At 43.1% G+C, this 18,159-nt stretch overlaps 1 protein-coding gene across 1 annotated transcript in view; it reads left to right on the top strand.

Annotated features, from left to right (window-relative positions):
* Window positions 1–18,159, top strand: part of ITPRID2 (ITPR interacting domain containing 2) — a 179,767-nt gene that overhangs the window by 143,735 nt on the left and 17,873 nt on the right. The window contains exon 17 of the mRNA XM_069225457.1: window positions 8,131–8,547. Coding sequence (XP_069081558.1) covers window positions 8,131–8,547 — 417 coding nt within the window. The remainder of the gene's footprint in view (window positions 1–8,130; window positions 8,548–18,159) is intronic.

The raw sequence follows: 18,159 nt of genomic DNA, 5'->3' as shown, positions 1-18,159 counted from the left end.
GCAAGTTGGAATACTATACCTGTTTGAAGAGAGGATCGCAACACATGCAGATGAGGTGGAGGACAGGCAGCTGGCAATCGTATTCCCCCAAGTTCTCACTTGGCCACCCACCCCATTGACTTGGGGCAACTGGGCAGAGAATATTTAAATGTGGTGCCAGAGGTCAGAAACGCATGCTACCAGGAAGCATTGAACCTTGTGGCACTCACCTGATTGACCCGTGGACAACTTCTTGCAGTCATTGTGCCTTATCATACTATGAGCAGCGAGGCCTAAGAGACTCAGTCTCCTGGTGGCTTTCTGCAGCTAATATGGTGGTGTTCTGCGTAATTGATCACCATCATGCTTTGCTGTCGAAGATAGTTGAGGTCAGTGGGTACAAATGCTGATTCACTAGGGTATCAATAACGTAATGGGATACCAGGATGTTCTATTGGCAGGGTGAAGGGAGAGAAGAGACCAAGAGATGGAAGGGGCCAAAATACCCCAGATATGGCTGTCATTTATTAACCAGCTAGAAGATGGGCCTATTGTCTCTGCTTGCTTTAGTGTCAATGGTACCCTTGTGGCACTGTTGTCCTGATACACTTGTACATTTTACACATGGCCTACATGGCTGCCACAGCACCACTTTCAGTGCTGTGGTTGTGTCTTTGTCTATTTGAGTTTTGAACAAGCGCTTGCTGTCTTTCTTATGTAGACATTTCTACCTGTGGAACTGATAATTGTCGACATCAACTGAAACTGAGACAACACATTTATTTTTGTCTGTGTTCAGTACCTTCAGTTGTAATAATGTTCAAATTTGTTTGATAGTTTGTGTCCTGTGGACAGAAATCACATGGGGCATGTGGAACTACAAACGTTCTTTGCTCAGTTTGTCTAGGGGACATTGCACAACGTATATGGCCATTTGAAAAGAAAGTTAGAGCTGTAGCATGTGTTGGCTGCAGATACATATTCTATGCACACTGCTTCTATTAAGTGTGCAGCCTGGACCTTGCAAGTTGTTTTTCTCAAGGGAGTCTTCTACTGTTGATGTCCTGCGTTGTCTCCTTTTTGAGGTAGTGCGCATGTTCAGTGACTCCTTTGTTAGATTGTTTTTTTCCACCATTGTGCTCAGATGGACTTCATCGGAGTTGTGTGCAGCTTTGACACCCTTGCAGCACCAGGACACTGGCTTCAAAGCACCGCAACTTGACACAACAACATACACATGGCTCCAGAGACTGTTGTAACCATCTAAGATTCCATTGAAGGGACAGAAGTCACCCTACTTCAACACCATAGCCTTCCAAAAAACCACAGAGAAGGTTCATCTCTGGGTAATGGAGGGTAAAAAGGCCATGCTTTTTCGAGAGTGCCCTCGGTGTGGGGCGATGTATGCTTACTCCGACACCACGACATTTGCAACCTCTGGCGCAGGAGGATAAAGAACAGGACTGGGCCACCTTCAACCTATTAAAAAATATGTATACTTTAAGAAACCGACTGGAGCGCAGACTGGCCCAAACTATGGAGATAACAGCAGAGGCTGAGTTCCCCCCAGAAGACACCCACCAGCCCCAAACCATCGAAGGAAATGTGGACGCTGGCATCGCAGCTAGAGTGGGGTACATCATTGCCAGCCCTCGCTACATCTCCGACGAGTCCAGTGAGGCAGAGGAGTTGGATGTGCTGATCCGGGCACTATGCATGGGGCTCCACCGCCAGGGTCCAGGTCCAGGGTGAAGACCACATCACAGGCCGTGAATACAGTTTACCCACCCCACGCTAAAAAGACATTACATAAGTCTCCCTCATCATGCCAAGGTGTGCCACAGCCCTCGGGCTCTGGTTGACACCGAGCGAGCCGAGACAGAACAAGAACATTCTTAATTGGGCATCTGGGCATAAGCATGGAGACAGCACCAGGGGCTGATATTGATGCCGAAACAACCATTGACTCTGGCACATGCATCAGTGCCAGCAAAACCTCCATGCCATGGTTCAGCTCCGGACAAACATTCAGAGCCACACAACCAACCGGTGTTGAGCCAAAGGGAGCCGAAACACTCCTCAGTTCCCGAAGAAGGGGGAATAGCATGGCCACTTAATGCCGGACAAGACCTCCGCTCCTACGACTCCAAAAACAAAGGTGCCTTCCTCAGCAACAAAAACAGTGACTGTGAAGCAGTCAAAAACACCACATAAGCCCATGCTTCCAGAAAAAGAAAGCAATGTCTTTGAAGGCTGACAAGACTTCATGCAGAAGCGCCATAAGGCAACTGAAGACTGCAGGTAATAGAAAACTTCCAAGCGACAATGCCAAGACTTGGATATTCCACAGCTATTGCCTGAAAGTGCGGCAACAGAGCATAGAGCCACCGACCGAATGCCACAGAGCTGCCCACTACTACCACTCACTAGGTCACCCTCGCCAACTCACAGGGCAGAGGAAGTAGACAGCCCTCACCCTGAGGCTTACTACTCCGATTCACAGGGGGAAACCCCACAGTGCTCAGACCCTTGGGATGACTATGATGTGGCCCTTCCACACACTGACATTGAACCATCTATCCCAGCCAAGGCATCTCCATCAGATGACACCTCTTCATATCACAGTGTAATACAGCGGGCAACAGAGTATTATAAATTACCACTGCACAGTATAGAAGAGGAGACTGATTTCCTGATCGAGACACTCTCCATGATCAAAATGAACAGTGCAATTCCTACCAATGATGGGCTCAAAGATTGAAAACGTCCTTTAAAACTCCAAAGACCCAGTAAAATCAAAAGTAATAGCACCCAGAATCGAGAGGAAATGCAGACCTTCACCATCAGACTCACTCTGTATCAGCGATCACTCTGCTGCTGACTGTCTAGTGGTAACTACGGTGAGCAAAAGACCAGCATCAACAAAGCAATGGCAATGCTTCACCTCCCGACAAGCTAAGTAAGCACATTGATGCAGCAGGCAAAAGGATTGCTACAGGTCATGCCAATCATTAAAGGATTGCAAACTCTGTGGGCCTTCTATCGCACTACAACAGAGCTACATGGGGACGAGATTGACGACCTCTTACAGCATCTCCTTGAGCAATATAAAAAGAGAGGGGAAGATATAGTTGCAGAGGAAAGACAAATATCCAGCGCAACAATCTGCTGTGCTCTCGAAAGTGCAGACAGCTGTAAGAGGGATTAATTCATCAGTAGCACAGCCATGTATAGCTTTACGTCTCAGGATTTAACCTTGAAGTTCAAAAAATCATCTTAAACATCCAATTTGATGGAGAGCATCTCTGTGGTTCGAAGGTCGATATACAACTTGAGAAAGCCTCAAAGAAGAATGCCCCAGAGACCCACAGTTTTCAGTGGCAACAGCCACAATACCCCAACAATCGGGGAAAGGATACTACTGGAGTTGTTTCAAAGCAAGAGATAAAGGACGAGGGACACACCGCAAAGAGAGCCTCTACCACCAAAACAGTGACTTACCAGCCGTTCCACCCCGATCATACATCACCTGTCGGGGGAAGGCTGCAGCAGTTCCATCATACGTCAGATCAGTGGGCTCGAGACATTATCAGTCAAGGGTATTGCTTAAAACTGAAAAGTCAACTACCAAATATTCCACTGCGCAAACACCCCCGTCTTTATCACCTACACCTGCTGAGAGAAGAGGTAAAAGCTCTACTCAAAAAACTCCAAATAAAGGGAGTACACTCTTTATACTTCCCAGTACCTAAAAAGGATGGAATTCTCCAACCTATATCAGACCTGCACCCATTTAAGTTGCACATCTTGTCCGAAAACTTCCACAGGGTAACAGTTCAGAATGTAACACCACTGCTTCAGAAAGGTGATGTCACGACAGTATTAGATCTGAAAGATGCATGCTTTTACATACCAATCCACCCAGCACATTGCCGGTATTTCTGGTGTGTGGTAAGTGAACTTTACTATCAGTTCAAGGTGCTACCAACTGAGGTAACAGCCCCATGTGTGTTCACCGAATGTCTAGCTTTAATGGCAGCAAGTCTAAGCAGGAAAAACATTCATGTGTTCCCTTACTGATTGACTGATCAAGAGTTCCAGCAAACCGAAATGTCTGCAGGGCACACAGTCCACGATCAACTTATTTCACAAATTGGGATTCAGAATAAATGCAACAAAATCCCATTTACTGCCGCTCCAAATAAAACCTTATGGAGACATACTCAGTTTAACTGCAGCAAAGTCTTACCACCGTCCACAGATGGTTCTCAATCTCCAGAACCAACTGGCTTTTTTAATCCGATTTCACCTGACATTCATGATGGCCTTGAGTCTCCTTGGAATAATGGCATCGTGAATAGCACTAATTCCACATGCACGGCTACATATGTGATCTGCCCCCCTACAGGGGTGTCTAGCATCCTGGTGGTCACAGGCTGGGGGCAAATTGAAGGATCTAGTGTTGGTTTCACCCAGGGTCCATCAGGCACCGAAGTGATGGCATACACAGAACACCCTAAAGAGGAGAGCCTTCAGGGACCCAATCCTGCAAGTGACAATCACTACAGATGCATCACTCCTGGGTTGGGATACTCGCATGGAGGACATTACTGTACAGGGTCAGTTGTCCGCACATCAACAGACTCTTCACATCAGTGTTCTAGAGCTACTAGCCATACAGCTGACGCTCAAATTTTTCTACCCAACATAACAGGGGAAAATGGCCTTCTAGACACAGACAATATGACAGCAATTGCATTACACCCAGAACCAGGGAGGAGAAACGTTCATTACAACTGCCTCAGCTGACACAATTCGTATGGAAATGGGCCATCAGTCACAAATCTCACCTCCTGGCACAATGCGTACTAGGAGTGGACAAATCAGTAGCAGGCCTACTAAGTGGGACGCAACAACAAGTCGACGAATGTGAAGTTCAAACTCACGTCCTACACATACTTTCAACAGTGGGGAACACCAAGTATAGATCTCTTGGCCACTGCAGAAAAAGCAAAATGTCAAAACTTCACATCCACAGTCCAAGGGCAGTGCTCTATGGATTAACTGGTCAGGTATATTTGCATACGGTTTTTCTCCTCTTCCATGTCTGTTCAGGAAACTCTGACAAACATCGCTCAAACTGATCCTCATAGTTCCAACATGGGCAAGACAGCCTTGGTATACAACGCTACTAGAGCTGTCCCTAGTACATCAGAAGAAGCTTCCCAACATTCCAGATCTTCTCACTCAGAGCAAGGGCAGAGTCAGGCACCCAAACTCACAGCAACTCACCCTTGCAATCTGGCTCCTGAGGTCGTAGAGTTTGGGTACTTGCACTTACCAGCAGAATGCGTGGACATTCTAAAGGAAGCTAGGCGTCCAACCACAGGAGCGTGTTATGTGGCTAAATGGAAACACTTTGTACACTATTGTGGTGCACCCAACATAGACTCTTGCGCTCCATCAGAACAAAAACTAGTGTTTTATATGTTACATCTTCAAAAATCACATTTAGCACATACTTCAAGAAGGCTGCATCAAGCAGCAATAGCAGCATAACTTCAAAACAGAACACATCAATCTCTTTTTCGAATACCAGTAATAAAAGCTTTCATGGAGATACTAAAAAGAGTAATTCCACCGCGTGTACCACCTGTACCATCATGGAACTTTAACACAGTGTTAACATGACTAATGTTTTCACCTTTTGAACCTATGCATATTGCAATTTCTATCATGGAAAGTGGCTTTCCTTGTCGCAATTATATCGCTAAGGAGAGTTAGTGAAATTCATGCACTAATTATAGAGGAGCCTTACTTCCAGCTTTTCAAAAACAAAGTTCGACTATGTACAAACCCAAGGTTTCTGCCAAAAGTTATCTTACTTGTTCACTTAAATCAGATACTAGATTTACCAGTTTTCTTCCCGAAACCAAAGACAGTAGCAGAAAGGGCACTACATGCACTCGATGTTAAAAGGGCCCTCATGTACTATGTAGAAAGAACCAAAACCTTTTGAAAAACACAACAGCTATTTGTAGCTTTTTCAAATCCAAGGAAGGGTAATGCGATCTAAAAAGCAGGAATTGCAAGATGGATTGTTAAATACATCCACATTTGCTACATAAAAGCAAAAAGAGTTCTGCCCACAGCTCCAAGAGCTCACTCCACAAGGGAAAAAGGAGCATCAATGGCCTTTTTTAAGGAGTATCCTGCTAATAGATACTTACATAGTGGCTACCTGGACAAACCCACACATGTTCACCAAACGCTATTGTGTGATGTACACACCATACAACAATCTCTGGTAGACAAACAGTTCTACCCACATTATTTCAAGCAAATACACCATCTAATGCCTAAAGACACCACAAGAGGAGTACTGCTTCACAGCCTATGCATAACGTGTATCTGCAGTCAAAACATGCTACGAATGGAGTATGTTATTAACCCTGTAAGCCTTTATTTGTAGCATGTAGTGCTGCAGATTCACATGCTCTCTCCCGCCTCCTTGCATTTATAAGATGGTGTCAACTATACACAAAATTGAAGGATGTTTAAAAGCAAACACTAATCTAGCAGACTATATCCTTGCTCTCCCCATGACAAAGAAAAATAATTGCAGTCTAACAAAGGAGCTGTTGAACACGCGCATTACTTTGAGGAGGATACAAGACACACGAAGTTGGCAGTCAGACTTCTTCGAGAAAAACAACTTGCAAAGTCCTTACCCAGCACTAGATGGCAGGAGTGTGCATAGTGTGTGAATCTCCAGCACTACACGCTACAAACAGATGCTTACAGGGTAAGTAACAAGCTTACTAACACCTGGTTTTTGATAGATGCATACAAAAGAAACCTCCATCATCTGATGATTGATACGTTCCACACATACAAAGATGTTGCTCTGAATTCAAATCTGTCCCCTAATGTAAGGTATATTGGATATCATCTGAGTACTTTTATAACTGTCAAGATCACGGTTTGATAAGTCGAGCCAGTAGGCATAAGGGTGGAATAATAATTGGGATTAGAACATGATGGTTTAATTATGACTTGTGTACTTACTTCATGAAAGTATTCAATATACTTGAGGACTGTTTCAGTTATACCTTTAGATTGATGAATGTGCTTGATATGAATCTGAGGATCTACCATGTCGTAGGCAACTGACCAGGCCTAGAGATGGTCTTGTTTGAAGGCAGTCAGGGGGTCCTCTTCGTCCTCTCACAGGCCTGGCTGGTCTTCGAGGATGTAATGGGCCTCTGTCCTCTTGGAGTTATTTACCTTCCTTTCCTGGGTCTTCTCTGTAAAGGTAGATTTAAAGTCAGGTGGTCATCAGCCTTGTCTTAAATTTGTTTTTCAGCTTTGGAGATATAGTAGATGAAGCATGTGAATCACTAGAATATATGATTGAGTTTCAGAATAAGTGTCATAATGTAAATCTCCGTAGTGTAAGTGGGGTAGACCTAAAGATATTTGGCTACATGTATACCCCAAAATATATTTTCATAAAGATGTGTTATTCAGTGACACAAAAAAATTAACATTCCAGTAACCTCACTGATATTCTCGGAGGCAGCAACAGTCCCTTCCTTTGCACAGTTTGCCTATGGCTGCTGCCGGTTTCATCATCTGTTGTGTTGTAAATGGATTTCTATAGTACTTGCTACCTGTGGTGAAGCATTTGACATTATTGAGCGTATGATTCAGCTCCTACACCCAAGGTGTTAGGTTCATCTAGTGGTTATTGGGGTTAGTTATATAATATTAATAGGACAGACACATTGAACATGTTTTTTGACAATGCAGGACATCTTTGGGTGCAAACCCAAGCGCAATGTGGGCTATGTTCTGAAGCACCTATTTACAAATATGTACAACTCTATCTACTTTCACTATGCCCCAATGCCTCTGAAGATTGGGTTGTCTACGCTTGACGTTCCAAGGCAGCTCAAGTACAGGGCAAAACACTCATTCTTCACACTAACAAATATCTTTACCACATGAGTACTTGCTTAGATGTATTTATGTTGTCAATGAGTATTTTGTTTGCTGTAAGATTTCTCTGTTACTGCTACTTAACACTTCATAAATGTTAAGAAGTTGAACTAGTGTTCCTGGACTTAAACATTTTTGTTTTCTCTCCAGGTGTCAGAACTCATAAGAGAACAATCGTATCTGAAATCTGAACTGGGCCTAGGTGATATCAGTTTGGAAGCTGGAGCAGAGGTCACAGAGTCCATCTCCTCTCATTTAGCCTCTGATGCTTCTTCAGTATGTTCCAGTGTTTCTCAAAGGAGCAGAAAAACAAGACTAAACTCTTCTGACCAGATTGGAAGGGCCAAGACTTATTCACCACAACATAAACCCACGTTTCGCGCTTCAGTTGCTTTAACCCCAACACCACCTATGAGAGCTGGCACAGTGCAGCAACCAAGAGCTATTGAAAGCCTCGAAGTAGAAACCTCAAAATCCGAGGCAGAAAACGTTCCTATGTGCGCAACCAGAGAAGGTAGTGGGAGGACTGCGGCTGAGAATGATGAGTTGCAACAAGTTATACGAGAGGTTAGTAAAGGGTATTTACTTGATTTCCAAAGGACTAGTAGCCAGGTGTTTGAGCAGGTTCAGACCTAGGTTAGAATTGTTGGAGAGGTTTGGCATTTCAGTGAAAGCAGAGCATGATGCAAAGTGCTTTAATCGCGGATAAAAGCCCCAACTATTTAGTCTGCTTCTTTGTTAAAGTCCACCAAACCTACAAAAGTGTCATAATGAAACTCGAGTAGCTAGATGTTTTTTAGACACATACAAGACTTTGACAATAAGGTTATTGGGACACATGATAGATTGACCACTAAGTATATATTTTTAACTGATAGTGAGTGGTTTCTTTATTTCATTAAACTGATAGGCTGTCTTCTCACATCCTCATCTGAAGAACAGCGGTGTTCTGAACTTTTCAACATGGGTAGGAAGCATTCTCAGAAGGTCAAAATCCAAAGTATTTCCAATCTACATTGCTAATCAACACTTTTGCCACTTCTGTTTTGCAGCCGCTCGTGCAAAACCACTGTTTGTGGCCTGGTTGCATGTAGGCATAATTGCATTGTCGTGGCATTGTAGGTAGCTAGAAGTTATTCTTTTTTCCTCCTGCAAACTTAATTATGCTCTTACCCTACATATATTTTGTGAAAAAATCCCATCTTGAACTTGTTTATCATGTTCACCAATTATGAAGATGCATGAACCAGGTGTTGACTTCCAGGACAGCTATCACAAGTGCAAGTACAAGAGCCTCCTGTAATGTGTATTTGAATTTAGAGAAATATAGTAAAAAGGTAGTCCATTTATAGTTACAGAGCGATGACTTGACTTTTAATATTTTTATGTATGGTTATGTGTATGGTCTTCACCACCACAAAAATGATCCCCTTTAGTAGATTTAGTAGAATTCCTTGATGCTGTAATTAAGCATTCGGAATGAATGGACTTGATACAAAACAGCTATAAAAACCTAGATTTCCCACCACTGATTATCTGCATTTAGTCTGTTAAATGACACTCAGGAGCTCATAAGGGTTAACTGTGTGCTTAGCAAATGTTAACAATCTTTCCATATTAGCACCACCCTTCAGTACTACATCTCTTCCCCGCACTAATCCAACAGAGCTTCTGGCTGTAGACATGTAAAATAAAACCTAGAATTCATACTGAGGCAATCAACACACCATTATGTATCTTACACTTTTTCTGCAAATCATATTTCAACCGCCTTACTGTAAGTCACTTTCAAAGCTGAACTTTGTGTCAATATTTAAGTAAGATTTCAGCTGTCCAGAACTCAGTGGTGAAGTAAATATAAACACCTTGCCTCCAGGGTTTCCTTAGCAGCTAGTGACAAATTAGGTGCACCTATAATTGTGTAAACGACAGAGAATAGTCTGCTGAGAGAGGAACTCTTTTTCATGCCAAATGCTAGCAACGGGTATTGTGGCTGGCCAGCTCCACTGTAATCAGTTATTGTAGGGGACTTGTGATGCATTTTCTTTTTATTTCAGATGAGTAGTAATAATATGACTAGACTTCAATTTAATCAAACTGGTTTCTATCCAAGTTTGGAAGGTACTTTGGTGTTATTAGAAGTGGTTATATTCCTGTTCTCCCTGAAGAACTTTGAAAATGACACAGTGCATGCTCTGTATTAGTCATTTCCTGTATTTTCATATCGGTGTAGGAAGTTGGGTGTGCTTTGTTTGCAGTGCACGGGTCCAGGTTGTTGTGCCATAGTTTAATATCTGCCATTGCAGTATGCTTACTCTGTGTGTTAGGCATCGACTTGTTTGTATAGCTGGTCTAGTGTGATCCCTTTGGATTTGCTGTGCACAGCAAGATCTGTGCTTTCATTGTGCTGGGCCAAATATTTTCTTATTTTGAGAGAACACTTTATTGATTTGCGTTTCATCATTTACATTTAATTAGAAAAAGGGGACAGCTGAGTTTTCAGTGTCGGTTACATATGCAGTTGAAAGAAATATGTAGTATTTGCAAATGTGCTTGTTGCTATTAGTAAAAGATTATGTATTGCAGTAGTCCAAATGTTTGTTATGGATACCTTTTTATAAAACAACCCATCTTCCTGGATGTCGCTCTTTACTTTTTCTGCTTAGGATCACCTTTGAATATTTCAAGTCAGTCCGGCAACTTTTTTGATGGCCAGGATATAATTGTGGTAATGATGCCATTACAAGGCAGGCACAGTTAACGCATACTTAGCTGTAGAAAATATTCTGTAGTTTTGTCATCTTGATGTATTTCAAGATGTTTTGCAAGATCAACTGAAGAACTAGAGTATCACTCTTTTCCCATTTACATTAGGAACTTCACTGTCTTCCTAAGGGATATGTAGGTGACCACATCCACATCGTTTAACCAAATAGGACCTGAAGATGGTAGTATAATTTATTTTGTTATATTGCAGTTCCTCAAGTGGTTATTATTCACATAAGGGCTCTCAATTTGTGTGGCACTGTCGTGGATGGACCCAGACGTTCACTACATTTTTCTAAAGATACAGGACTGTCTGACTACTTTGACGATAGGGTCTGTGTTTGCCCCAATTGGAGGCAAAGGTGCATTCTTTAATCAAGTGACCAGGTTTCTTCTTTCCTTACCGTATTCCAGAGTTTTGCTCAGTGGTCCTGCGAACCCGGTTGTGGATCCATACCTCAACAAGCCACAGCACCACATGACTCTGAACTAAAGACTGGCAGGTGTTGTTCGATTTAGTGCAAGACTTCTCACTTGTGGATCTCGGAGACATGGATTACACCTTTACCTCTTGTGTTCAGGGTACCCACACTCATATTGATCATAATTTGTCATCTAACACTCAGCTACCAAAAATAATGCATACTGACATTGTACCCTGCAGTATGTCAGATCATAACTCAGTTACCATCACTATTGATCTCAGTTTGGAAAAGCTGCCTAGAGTGTCCTGGAGATTTAGGGCCTGATTTAGAGTTTGGCAGAGGGGGCTACTCCCTCACAAACATGACTGCTACCCTGTCTGCCGTTTTACGATCCCAAAATAGCCTGTTGAGACCATAATACAGTAGCCGAGATATCCGTCACGTTTGTGACGGAGTAACCCCCTCGGCCAGACTTTAAATCAGGCCCTACATATAGCATACTACAGGATGATGAAAGGCAAGAAACACCTCCAAACTTGTTTAACTTCTTAGAGTAATAAATTGGACCTGCTGGATATAGCAGACCATTAACAGACTTCATGTGTGCTCTGGGTGCATTCATATGTTATTTAACTTCTTACTTGGACAAAACGAGGGCACAGTTTTATAAATGTTATGGGCGACCAAAAAAGACTGTATTCGGTGGGATGTAATGAAGGACTCGGCACAACGTATGCCCCATTCTGCCCAGCAATGGACCTTGCTTGAGAGGGAGATTAGGCTCCTTAGTGAGGAGTATAAACACAAACCTGATCTCAGGACTTTGCAATCCTTTCTTAATTAAAACTACAACCAAATTGAACTTGGTGTGGACATCACAGGCAGAAAATGTGTCATTTAATAACCAACAGCAGCACTACAAGAGGGGGAAAAAGGCGAGGTACCTCTTGGCTCTTCAGTTGAGGCAGAGGGAGGGAGGGTGGGAGGCACTATGCCTTCCCAGTGGTCCGTGACACCCTTTTGACTCATTCAGCAGACATTCTTTAGACCTTCTGCGAACTGTGTCACTCCTTGTACACTGCAGAGGAAGTTTATTCTCCGAAGTGGAAACACCTTTTTTCTAGTGTGTTACTCTGTGTTCTCTCACTCCTGGTTTCACTTCTACACTTGATGTTGAGATTACAGCACAGAAGATAAGGCATGTTATTGACTTCCCATGAACAAAGCACCAGCTACCCTGCCGAATTGTATAAAATAAAGAAAAGATAGTTCCTTTGCTGAAATCTCACCAGGGTTACACCCCCTACCCAGAATGTACAGCTGCGTGCATCACACTACTGCTAAAACCAGATAAGGACCACCTTCTGTGTGGGAGTTATAGACCAATATCTGTTGTCAATGTAGACATTCAGATTCTTGCCAGAGTTTTAGCCTCCCTTCTTGCGCGACTATGCCAGACGTTGATTCATCCCTCCCTGGTGTGTTTTATTCTACATCGCTCCTCCACATCCCATTTATGGTCTCTCTTGAATGTACTGTGGTAGGTTTGCCATGATCTTGATGAGACAGTGGCTGTATCTTTGGCTGCAGAAAAAGCATTTTGACAAGGTGGAATGGCATTACAAGTTTCATGTCCTCTAGCGATTTGGGTCTTAGAAGGATTTCTTAGAAAACTCAAATGGTTGTTCTCAAATGTTTCAGCATCAGTTATATTTATATATATATATATATATATATATATATATATATATATATATATATATGTGTGTGTGTGTGTGTTCAATGGCATGTGTAGTTGCAGATACACGTGCTGTGCATTATCCTGCCATCTAGTGTTGGGCTCGGAGTGTTAAAAGTTGTTTTTCTTTGAAGTGTTTTCGAGTCACTGCATCGAATGACTCCTCCTCTTCGGTTCCATTGCGCATGGACATCGACTCCATTGTTAGATTGTTTTCTTTCCGCCGTCGGGTTCGGATGTGTTTTTTCTCTTGCTCCGAGATTTTGATTCTGAAAACTCTGTAAAACTCTTTTCATCAGTATTCTATCAACCGGGTTAATATCCTTCCATCGACACAGCAGTACCATCAGGAAACAACTTTGTTTGCCCTTCGGGTCAGGCGCGGCCTATTCGGGCAGACCGCGTGGAAGCCTTATGGATCGGACTCCATTCCGATTCTGTTCTCGTGCCATGCGAAGTACCCATACACAGACTAGCATCTGGTTTGCAACTTCTGCCTTTCCCCAGATCATCAGGAAGAAAACTGTGAGGCCTGTCGATCCTTCCGATCAAAAAAGACTCTTCGAGACAGAAGGGCAAGAAGACTCGCAATGGCGTCGAGAAGCGGTGAACATGTCGGCATAGAAGAAGAATAACTGATGCAAACCTCAGTCTCCGTTTCAGATTCTGAGTCCGAGCAAGAATCAGAGGAAGACAGACCGGTCACAGCAGGTCAACATGTGAGTACGTCTGCCCCTGCACCCTCACAAAAGAAAAGCACAAGGCCTTGGGTACGCCACTGACGGAAGGCTGTGGCTCGGCCCGAAAAACAGACTGGCGGTGACCAACTTACAAGTTCGGCACAGAAAAAGGCCACTCCTCCAAAAACATCGGAGACAACAAAAAGCTCTGTTTCCGACTCCACTAGACACCATTTTTCAGAGTCGAAAATTAGAAAAACAGTTTCAGAGCCGAAACCTTCCTTCTCATCTTTTTCGATCCCGAAAAAGCATGCTTCGGAACCGAGAAGGCCAACTTATACAGAGGAACATGGACTTTCAAAGAGACTTAAAGAAAGCCACAAAACCTCTGAAGAGGAGTTACAGGGAGTGCAGAATTATTAGGCAAATGAGTATTTTGACCACATCATCCTCTTTATGCATGTTGTCTGACTCCAAGCTGTATAGGCTCGAAAGCCTACTACCAATTAAGCATATTAGGTGATGTGCATCTCTGTAATGAGAAGGGGTGTGGTCTAATGACATCAACACCCTATATCAGGTGTGCATAATTATTAGGCAACTTCCTTTCCTTTGGCAAAATGGGTCAAAAGAAGTTCTTGACAGGCTCAGAAAAGTCAAAAATAGTGAGATATCTTGCAGAGGGATGCAGCACTCTTAAAATTGCAAAGCTTCTGAAGCGTGATCATCGAACAATCAAGCGTTTCATTCAAAATAGTCAACAGGGTCGCAAGAAGCGTGTGGAAAAACCAAGGCGCAAAATAACTGCCCATGAACTGAGAAAAGTCAAGCGTGCAGCTGCCACGATGCCACTTGCCACCAGTTTGGCCATATTTCAGAGCTGCAACATCACTGGAGTGCCCAAAAGCACAAGGTGTGCAATACTCGGAGACATGGCCAAGGTAAGAAAGGCTGAAAGACGACCAACACTGAACAAGACACACAAGCTGAAACGTCAAGACTGGGCCAAGAAATATCTCAAGACTGATTTTTCTAAGGTTTTATGGACTGATGAAATGAGAGTGAGTCTTGATGGGCCAGATGGATGGGCCCGTGGCTGGATTGGTAAAGGGCAGAGAGCTCCAGTCCGACTCAGACGCCAGCAAGGTGGAGGTGGAGTACTGGTTTGGGCTGGTATCATCAAAGATGAGCTTGTGGGGCCTTTTCGGGTTGAGGATGGAGTCAAGCTCAACTCCCAGTCCTACTGCCAGTTCCTGGAAGACACCTTCTTCAAGCAGTGGTACAGGAAGAAGTCTGCATCCTTCAAGAAAAACATGATTTTCATGCAGGACAATGGTCCATCACACTCGTCCAAGTACTCCACAGCGTGGCTGGCAGGAAAGGGTATAAAAGAAGGAAATCTAATGACATGGCCTGCTTGTTCACCTGATCTGAACCCCATTGAGAACCTGTGGTCCATCATCAAATGTGAGATTTACAAGGAGGGAAAACAGTACACCTCTCTGAACAGTGTCTGGGAGGCTGTGGTTGCTGCTGCACCCAATGTTGATGGTGAACAGATCAAAACACTGACAGAATCCATGGATGGCAGGCTTTTGAGTGTCCTTGCAAAGAAAGGTGGCTATATTGGTCACTGATTTGTTTTTGTTTTGTTTTTGAATGTCAGAAATGTATATTTGTGAATGTTGAGATGTTATATTGGTTTCACTGGTAATAATAAATAATTGAAATGGGTATATATTTTTTTTTGTTAAGTTGCCTAATAATTATGCACAGTAATAGTCACTTGCACACACAGATATCCCCCTAACATAGCTAAAACTAAAAACAAACTAAAAACTACTTCCAAAAATATTCAGCTTTGATATTAATGAGTTTTTTGGGTTCATTGAGAACATGGTTGTTGTTCAATAATAAAATTAATCCTCAAAAATACAACTTGCCTAATAATTCTGCACTCCCTGTAGAGGTACAGCCAATACTAGAAGTTATGGATGAAAGGCAATCCAGGATCCACATCTATAAGGAAACAGGGAGAATTCTGACTGCACCTCCTTTTAAAAACCAAAAGGAAGCTAGATTTTCAGGAGGAATTGGACACTATGCAGCCTCCAGTAAAAGTGCCAAAGGAGAAACCACCACCTCCTCAATCTTCTCCTCATTCTCCCCACCTACCTCTCCTCCTAGCCCTACACCGGTGCAGTCTCCCACTCACTCTTATGATTCACAACAAGACAATGTTGACCCAGATCCCAGACCCAGATCCCATTCCAAGTAACGATCCAGACAGCTATCCCTCTGAACCATCGTCACCTGAGGATAGTACTGTCTATAACCAAGTTATAGCTAGGGCTGCAGCATATCATGGTGTCACCATGCAGACCGAGCCCCTAGAAGAGGATTTCTTATTTAACACTCTATCCTCAACACATTCCAGATATCAATTCCTCCCGATGCTCCCAGGCATGGTAAAAGATGTGGGTCAGATATTTAGTGAACCTGTTAAAGCACGCATCATAACACCGAGGATAGAGAAAAAATATAAACCTGCACCCTCTGACCCTGATTATATCACCCATCAGGTACCTCCTGATTCTGTGGTAGTTAGCGCTGCCAGGAAGAGAACAAATAGTCAATCATCAGGAGATGCACCCCCTCCTGATACAGAGAGAAGGAAATTCGATGCTATAGGGAAAAGAGTTGCATCCCAGGCAGCAAATCAGAAGAGAATAGCCAACTCGAGAGCGCTATTAGCTCGCTAGGACAGAGCTTATTGGGACGAGATGCAAGACATAGTAGTGGAGGAAGGGCAAGCCATTACGAACAATCAAATAAGATCTGCCCTAGATGCAGCAGATACCGCTGTTAAAAGTGTCAATACTGCGGTCACTATACGCAGGCATGCATGGCTCAGATCTTCTGGATTCAAGCCAGAAATTCAGCAGGCTGTATTAAATATGCTGTTCGATTTAAAAAAAAAAAAATATATATATATATATTTTTGGGCCAGAAGTAGACACAGCCATAGGAAAATTGAGAAAAGACTCTGACACAGCAGAAGCAATGGGTGCACTCTACTCTGCACCATACAGGGGGCCCTTTCGAAAACCTCAGTTTCGAGGTGGATTCAGACCACAGCCCACTGAGGCATCCACCTCACAGGCAAAGCCAGCCTACCAACCGCAATACCAACGGGGTGGTTTTAGGGGCACATATAGAGGACAGTACCCCAGAAATAGAGGAACATTTCAGGCCTCTAAGCAGCCTCCACAGCACCCAAAACGGTGACTTCTCTCATTCCCTTCCACTCCACACCTCTCCTGTGGGAGAAAGACTAAAACAGTTCCACACAAATTGGCAAGATATTACAACAGACAATTGGGTGCTATCAATTATCCACAATGACTATTGCCTAGAATTAATACACACTCCTCCAACAATCCCACCAAGGTCACACAAACTATCCACAGAACACACCATTCTGTTGCAAGATGATGTCCAATCTTTACTATTCAAACAAGCAATAGAATTGGTGCCACAGTCTCAAATAGGGACAGGAGTTTACTCACTATATTTTCTAATTCCCAAAAAAGATGGCACCCTCAGGCCAACCTCGGGGCCCCCAATCTTTACATCCTGTCAGAACATTTTCACATTTTCACATTTTAACTTTACAGGATGTCATCCCACTACTACAAAAACAAGATTTCATGACAGCCTTAGACCTCAAAGATGTGTATTTTCATATACCCATCCATCCTGCACACAGAAAATATCTCAGGTTTGTCATTCAGGGAAAACACTACCAGTTTGAGGTGTTGCCCTTTGGAAAAACAACAGCTCCAAGGGTATTCACAAAGTGCTTAGCAGTAGTGGCAGCCTACCTAAGAAGACAACCTATACATATCTTTCCATATCTAGACTATTGGCTAATAAAATCAAACAGTCATACGCAATGCCAAAATCATACGCATTATGTAATACAAACCTTGCACACACTAGGGTTCTCAATAAACTACCAAAAATCACACCTTCAACCAGCACAAATACAACAATATTTGGGTGCAATATTACACTCAGCAAGGTCTAGCATATCCAAATACACAAAGGATACAAGCTTTCCAAAATATAATCACACAGATACAAACAAATCAACAATACACTGACAGATTTGTCATGAAAATTTTAGGAATGATGGCATCGTGCATTGCAATTGTGCCACAAGCAACATTAACATGCGGCCCTTACAACAGTGCCTTGCACAACAAATGTTCACAGGCACACGGTCAACTTCAATATCTAGTGTTGATAGACCTCCAAACGTACATGTCCCTTCAGTGGTGGAATTCCACAAATCTAAAAAAAAAGGGCGGCCATTTCAGGACACTGTGCCTCCGATCATAATCACAACAGATGCACCAATCAATGATTGGTTGGGGAGCTCACCTAAACAATCACAACATTCAAGGTCAATGGGATGTCCAACACAAACAGCGACACATAAACCACTTGGAGTTATTAGCTGTTTTTCTAGCACTCCAAACTTTTCAACCTCTTCTCACACAGAAGA

This window comes from Pleurodeles waltl, chromosome 3_1, assembly GCF_031143425.1.
Source record: "Pleurodeles waltl isolate 20211129_DDA chromosome 3_1, aPleWal1.hap1.20221129, whole genome shotgun sequence".
Classification (NCBI taxonomy): Eukaryota; Metazoa; Chordata; class Amphibia; order Caudata; family Salamandridae; genus Pleurodeles; species Pleurodeles waltl.
Note: the sequence above shows the minus strand (reverse complement) of the source record. Positions and strands in the feature narration are given on the sequence as shown.